The sequence below is a fragment of the Mytilus edulis genome, chromosome 13 (genome assembly GCF_963676685.1).
Source record: "Mytilus edulis chromosome 13, xbMytEdul2.2, whole genome shotgun sequence".
Classification (NCBI taxonomy): Eukaryota; Metazoa; Mollusca; class Bivalvia; order Mytilida; family Mytilidae; genus Mytilus; species Mytilus edulis.
The window spans coordinates 72,193,006-72,200,827 of record NC_092356.1 but is presented as its reverse complement, the minus strand read 5'-3'; the positions used below and the strand labels follow the sequence as shown (position 1 = coordinate 72,200,827).

General features: G+C 34.0%; 2 protein-coding genes across 2 annotated transcripts; both read right to left on the bottom strand.

Annotated features, from left to right (window-relative positions):
* Positions 1–4,930: 4,930 nt before the first annotated feature.
* Positions 4,931–5,326, bottom strand: LOC139500546 (uncharacterized). Its single transcript, XM_071289296.1, has one exon. It carries the CDS (start codon positions 5,324–5,326, stop codon positions 4,931–4,933), a length of 396 nt encoding a protein of 131 aa, XP_071145397.1.
* Positions 5,327–6,858: 1,532 nt separating this feature from the next.
* Positions 6,859–7,428, bottom strand: LOC139500545 (craniofacial development protein 2-like). Its single transcript, XM_071289295.1, has one exon. The coding sequence runs from the start codon at positions 7,426–7,428 to the stop codon at positions 6,859–6,861; it is 570 nt and encodes a 189-aa protein (XP_071145396.1).
* Positions 7,429–7,822: the final 394 nt, after the last annotated feature.

Here is a 7,822-nt window from a genome sequence, read left to right as displayed (position 1 = left end):
TTCTCTTCAACGTAATATCGTTTGTGATACAAAACAATTCATACAAAAACAACACTTTATTATGGAATGTACAAATACAGCATCATAGCCATTGATATTTCGTATCACGTATTTTCTTTGTGTTTCAAGCAGTACTTTGTTTTATTCTTTTTTTTCTCCCCAAAATTAAATGCATCAATAGATTTTAACATTTTAACCGATAGGAATATTGTGTATTTATTAGATACAATGTGGACGCTACTAGGAAAACCTAGACTATTATTGAGAAAAAATAAACATTAATTTATTATTAAAAAGATTTACAAATACAAACGTAACTTAAATATCTATTCCAAGCTTCGGTTTCATGTCTTACTAGAAATGATGTAATTTTGTAAAGTGTCTGTAAATAAGAGGAAATACAGATTCTATGAATGCATTTTCTTTGAAGTTTTCATTCGTGCGTCTTTAAAAATGCATACTTTCTATCATATTTTACAATAGAAGTATTATAGGGGAATTTTTTAACTTTTACACACAAAAAAACTTGTTAATACTAACTTTCTATCACAAATACAAACGTAACTTAAATATCTATTCCAAGCTTCGGTTTCATGTCTTACTAGAAAAGATGACTGTTTGTATACATTTGACCACATATTCCCTTTAAAAAAACAAAACGAGTTCACTCCAAATAACATGTCCAACCGGACACTATACCTACCGTGACATACCGTTCATACATACTATACAATCATTATACATAATTACTAGCCATCAAATATACAATATAATCGCATTTTGAAGATATTCCATGCAATACTACACACATGCATACTCTTGCACACAACAGCATAATCAGTTCGTTTTCTTTTGATATTCTTTGGAGATCTTTGAATAAAAAAAAATATTTAAAAAACATTCTAAATACTTCAATTCATCATATTCATATTTCACAACATTTCAATGGTTGCTGTTTGTTTGTTTTTGCTTGTTTGTTTAGAACACATACCAGACCGTTGGTTATCTCGTTTTTACTGTTTTATATTTTGTCATGTCGGGCTTTTGCATGAGTTTTGCTCATCGTTGAAGTCCATACATTGACTATCGTCTATGTTATGTGGTCCCTGGTGGAAAGTTGTCATTAGCATACACACAAGATCTTATATCAATAAATTTGTCTTTACAATCAAAGAGTGATACATCTCCTAATTCTTAAATTCATTAAACGTGTTACAAGGTGAATATTCTTAGTTTAGTGTTAATATTGTCACCCTAGCAATTGAAAACCTTTATTTCTTTATCTATACTTTATCGAAATTACTACTGAATTTACTAAATAGTGATCTCAGGACTTGCGAAATTACTCATCCTTATATCATTTGGGATACAACGCGGGATGTGGTCTGCGGGTTTTATATTTGGGCTCATGGCTCCACATAAAGGGCTTTGGACTCCGTTAAGAATTATTTTTGGGTTGAGATTTTATTTTTAAAAAATCAAAGAAAAATTTACAAAGCATATTACAGCAAATATAATATTTATGCAGACGTTGTATGAGATTCTCAAAATCAAAGTTTAATAAATAAATTTGAGAATATCCAACTCTAAGCAGCACATATTGTAACTTGGGAGCCAAAACGAACTAGCATTTATAAATTGTATATTGAAACTCAATGGGAAAAATTGCCCGAAAGCAGACTCAATCATAGATTATATCTTTTTCAAAACATTTTGAATAATAAACACCAGTATCTTAGATACGCTATGCACGATTCAGTGTGAAGTCGTTTGTTGCTGTGTTACATATTTGTTTTTCGTTCATTTTTTTGTACATACATTAGGCCGTTAGGCCGTTTGAATTGTTTTAAATTTGCCATTTTCGGGACATTTTATAGTTGACTATGTGGTACGGCTCTGACAGCTGTTAATATTCTAAATATAAATATATACTGTGGTAATTATCAATTATGTCAATCAATTGTAAGTGATTTTATGCACTTTATGAACCCTGATATTTGGGATACATAATATTCTATTCTATGTTGTCAGTTATCTTTGTCTTGCTCGTCAGAAATGGCTTTTACTAGAATTCCTTTAAGTCGGTCTAAATACGACTTTGTGGGTTGGTTATGCATATCAAAACGTTTTAAAAGTCCAAAATAAGCATCGTACAACTCATTAAAGCGTATTTCATCAAGTACACAGTTCGCAGAGTGTGCCAGTTCATTCCTTGTACTTCTTATACGTTCTGTGTCGTCCCCTATAGTTATATTACATTTCTCCAGACGTTCCCAAGTTCCTTCCCAACCTTTACTTGGTATGCGCTTATTAAGTTTCCTGTGCATCCCGTAAAGATAGGTTATATCACATTCCCCTCTTCCACGTTCGAAATTCGGTACGTCTATCTTGTAAAGATCATACAAAACATCGGCCAAAATATCCCAAATTACTTTTATCATTTTTGAAAAATTACATTCCTCCTTGGAAAGCTGAAAAAGAAAAGAAAATGTAACAGTTGTAATTTGTGATTGTATTGAACACGCTCTTTCATTCTTTTTATTTTACTATTATTTATTAGCAATGTCACCTCAACATCTCTAGTAACTTTAGGTTATTAAATTTATCTGATCCTTATTTACAATTGTTTAACAACGGTAAAATCAGAATTCAGCATAATAATATACTTATTGTCGCCAAGTTAGTTGGAGATATATTTCGTATTTCACAACAAGCTTTCATATGTTTACTTTGTGTGTCTCCCATACATATCCGGGTATTTTTCAATTGATTGATTGATGTTTGCTTAACATCCAGTGGCAAATATTTCACGCATGTTCAGGACGATCTTCAACATAGGCGGAACAATCAGCTCTCCCAGCGATCTGCTTTTTACTGTACTGAATGTTCTATTCTGACTGTATTACTGATTTCAGTTTGCAATTGTTAATGGTCTTTTAAATTGATAATATTTCAAAAAGAATAACCAGTTAAAATATTGAACTCAAGATTATCTAATTATTTTGATGAATTATGTGTACTAAATGAAATCAAGCAGGTTTTAGGATGTATTATTCTACGACTGAACACATTGTTACCATACATATTTTATTTGAAATCATGCATGTGATTATTGACCTTATAGTTATGTTCTCTATAACTATATAATTGTAGTTTTATGAGAAATAAAGTATTCGTATATATTCGTACTTAACTAAATCTTGTATGCACGCTTTGTAGCCTTTTTACAAATCAATCTTGGCTGTTTTCACAGAAACTCTTGCGACTAAAGATGATCGTAAACTGAAATGTTCATGATTTACGAGTGATTTTACTCACTAGATGTTTTAATGAAATGAGTCGCTATAACTTATGGTCATGACAAGTAATGTTTTATTTAGTGATTGTTGATCGCAAGCTAATTAACTTTCGATTTGTTGGGATGTCTACCGGATTGTGACATTGATAAACAATCAACACACAATCGTGGAGCATGTGAAAAATCAGCCAATTGATAAAGCGATATTAAGTAAAATCTTGACGACTTTGCCCCCAGCAGAGCTATAGAAAAACAGTTCTTTAACAGGCGTCAAACGGACATTTTTTTAATAGATACACAGAATTTATTAATGAAGTTAATATGAAAAGTGTTCATAAAAATTATATTGACAAAAAATGCTGAAATAAAATAAAATGGCTACGAATATACTGACTGCAAGAGTAACTGTTATCATAAAATGATTCCATGTAAAAACCACGCTTCTGTTTGCAAAATAGAAAACTGGAATCTTCCGAATCGGCTATATTTAACAATACGAAAGATTGTCTCTTTTCTTTTCGTCTTCAATGAGTTTGTTTTAGTCGAATCGAAATAGCGAGAAATCAGTTTCAACGTCAAATAAACTACCACCCTTTCATGCATGTTCAACTTTGGGATGGAAAATGAAAATATACATGTATTATGTCACATGATCAATTCTTTAAGTGGGTCTACACTAATTACACTTTGCTCTAATGAGCCCGAAACCTATCTGAAACATTTGATTTCTAAAAAATGTGGATCCAAATGTTCAAAACAGGATAAAAAAATATTTCATTCCCCATTAGAGTTTAGGGGTATATTGACGCATGGAAGCAGGGGAAGGTTTGAAATCACAGACGAAGCATTGTCTTGACCCAACTCTACCTTCATACTTTTTGGTCAGTTTTTTGTAATTACGAATATGGTTATGAAAGAGGACATTAATTAGCTTCTAGATTATTGGACTATCATTGAGCATAATAGAAAAGGTTTTAATTTTGCTGTCACTTTTGAAAGTTTGCACCCCCTTTTCAGCTTGCTCATACGTCACTGGTATATAACAAAGTAATCAGCAATAATTTTACTCCGCGACATGCACTAGTGTTAACGCAAAATTCCTGATTCATTAAAAATCCCAAACATCGTAGTACACAACCCTGTATGGACATTTTTGTGTTCAATCTTTTTATTATTCAACCGTCTTTACAATGAAGCATGTAGTATTTTATAATTAAAAACGTCTTCCAAGTCAGACACAAAACAAAAGTAACAAAGAAACAGGCTGGTAACAACCAATGGTACTTACTGTCAGGTCAAAGTCCTCGGCTATCGACTCGGACTTGAAATAACTCCTCGTGTAAAACAAAAACTATACGCCAACGGTTGTTACCAGTCAGGTTTTTTTTTGTGTTACATTTGACATCTCAGAGGTAATAAATTCAAAATTGATGATATGAATTTTCGAAAAGGGCAAAGAAGATAGACATTTAACTGAATATTTTTACTCAGTAAGTGTTGTTCTTAATCTAAATACGACATTTCAAGACAGTTGGTAAGATAAACTTGTTACATTGTGTGCTAGTGACCTACTACATTTCGCTCTCACCCTATATGGAATTTACTGAACCCATATATATCGTATAAGTGTACTTACTGCCCTTGTACGCCATTGGCGTGTAGGGCAGTAACGAAGATTTTCAACTTTTGTCTGTCGTTGGCAGTTTTCTGTAGTGTGCCCCATGTCTGTTGGTATTTACTAGCCTCTGCCTCTACAGTTCTTCTCCATGTCATTTTGGGTCCTCTTCTCTTTCTTTTACCTTCTGGGGTCCAGTGGAGTGCTGTCATTGTGATATCCTCCTGGTCTTTCCGCAGGACATGCCCAATCCACCTCCAGCGTCTTCTCATTACTGTTGTGGCTACATCTTGTTGTTTGCATCTGATGAAAAGGTCCTCGTTTGAAATTTTATGTGGCCGAAAGATTCGCAGAATCCTTCTCAGACTTTTAGTATGGAATACAGACAGCTTGTTATGGTCTTGTTCTGTCATCCTTCAACATTCTGAGTCATACAAAAGTACAGGCAATACACTGCTGCTTTAAAGTTTGAGTTTGGTCCGGATAGTATATTGACCAGATCTCCATACAGCCTGCAGGTTGTAAAGGGCTGACCTTGCCTTTGATAGTCTTCTTCTGATGTCACATCCTGCGCCGCCATTGGTTGTAACAGTATTGCCAAGTTATGTGAAGGAATCAACATGTGGTAATGTTTTTCAATCCAGCAATATTGACCCTGTGTTGATTACATTAAGTGTCATGACTTCAGTTTTCTTTACGTTGATTTTCAGCCCCATCTGTCCTGAATATTTTTCTGGCTCTGATGTCTTATCTTGAATATGTTGGTGTGTGTAAGACATTAATGCTAAGTCATCAGCAAAATGTAGGTCTTCCAAAGTGGTGAAAATGCCCCATCTTATGCCTCTTGGTGTATTAGCAGTTGTTTGTCTCATTATCCAGTCAATGACTATAATGAAGAGTGTCGATGACATGACACACTTGTCTTACTCCTGATTTTACTTGGAAGTATATATCACTGTATCCAACCCAGCACCGAAATCTCTTGTAGAATGCTTTTATGAGGTTAATAAGATGTTGTGGATTGCCATATGATCGCGATATTTTCCAATGACTTTCCCTGTGGATGCTGTCAAATGCTTTCTCGAAGTCAACACAGTTTATATATAGTTGCCGTTGCTATATGTGCAATAATATTTCTTAATGTAAATATTTGGTCGATGCAACCTCTCCCCGGACGAAAACCTGCTTGTTCCTTTCGCAATAGATCATCAATGGAGTTTGCAATTCGTCTTATTATGATTTTTGCCATGATCTTACTTGGGATGGAAAGTAGTGTAATGTCACGCCAGTTGTTACAATCATTAAGTGCTCCCTTTTTTGTATTTTTATTATAGTGCCATTATTCCAGATGTATGGTATCTGTGCTTTATTCCAGATGTCTTTAAAGATGTTATAAAGCAGGATGACAGATAAGCCTGGATCCAATTTAAACAGTTCAGCATTCAGATTGTCGTTTCCAGTTGATTTTCGATTTTTTAGGCTTGTGATTGCAGATATAATCTCATGCATTTTAGTTGGTTCTATGCTGATTTCTAGTTCATTGTTATTTTCTGCAATAATAGGGAGCTATGTTGGAGTTGGTCTATTTAGTAGCTCACTGAAATGTTCTGTCCATCTTTGTTCTTGTTCATTTTCGGATGTTAACAAATTCCGTAGCTTGTCTTTTACAGGAATATTAGATTACAATGCTGTGTTTTTTGCCACAAATAATTTTGGTTATTTTATATAAGTTGCTTTGCTTGCCTTTGTTAGCTGCTTCTCCTGCCTTTTCAGCTATACTATCCGTGTGGGCTCTCTTGTCGTTTCGCACCACTCTATTCACATTTCTGTGTATTTGGCTATATACAAGTTGGTATCTTTCTTTAAGACGTTGTGATTTTGCCTCGTTCAACTTTTTCTTGGTATCTCTCCTGATAATAATATTGTCCCATGTTCTAAGTGTAATTCAATCTTTATGTTTTTGTTTTTGTTTAAATCCAATAGATTCTTCTGCACTTTTAGTAAATATCTCAGAAATTTCCCCCCATTTATCATCAATTGTTTCTGTGTCATCTTGATCATTTAAGTTTTCTAAAATTCTGAATCTATTTCTTATCAAGGTTGTATATTCTTTTCTTACATTGCTTTCTTTCAACTTTTCAATGTCAAACTGCTTCCAAGATCTTGTGTTCTTTCCATTAGCCCTGAGTTTGAGTTTAATGTCAGCTGTTTTCAAATGGTGATCACTTCCAACATCAGCTCCTCTCTTTACTTTAACAACCAACAGGGATCTTTTCCTCATTCCATGTATCATGATGTGATATATTTGGTTCTTGTCTCGTTGGTTTGGAGAGCACCATGTCAATTTATGAATGTTCCGATGAGGAAAAATTGTACCTCCTATTACATAGTTGTAAGTGGTACATAGTTCTGCTAGTCTTTCACCATTTTCATTCATATTACCACATCCATGATTTCCAATAGCTCTTTCAAAGTGGGTGTTATTAGATCCAACTTTGGCATTCATATCCCCCATGATGATTTTGATGTCCTGTTTGGGGTTTTGTCTATTTCCGGTTGGAGTTGTTCATAATATGCATCTTTTTTCTCCTTACTGGAATACGTTTTTGGAGCGTAACATTGCAGTATAGTCATGTTGACCTGTTTCCCTTTTAACCATGCCATAATCAGCCTACTATTTATTGGTTTCCATTCCATCAGATAATTCGCAATTCCTTTCTTTTCTGTTCATCTGCTTTCACTTATGCCTAAAATATGTAGTTTGTAACGTCGCATTTCAGATGTAATTTCTGCAAGTTTCTCAGCAGAGTACATTGTACGGACATTCCAGAACCCAATTCTAGTTTTAGTTTTAACTGTGTTAAAGGCCTCCAGATTCTTGTTGGTAGTTTCCTCTCGGCTTTCACTGC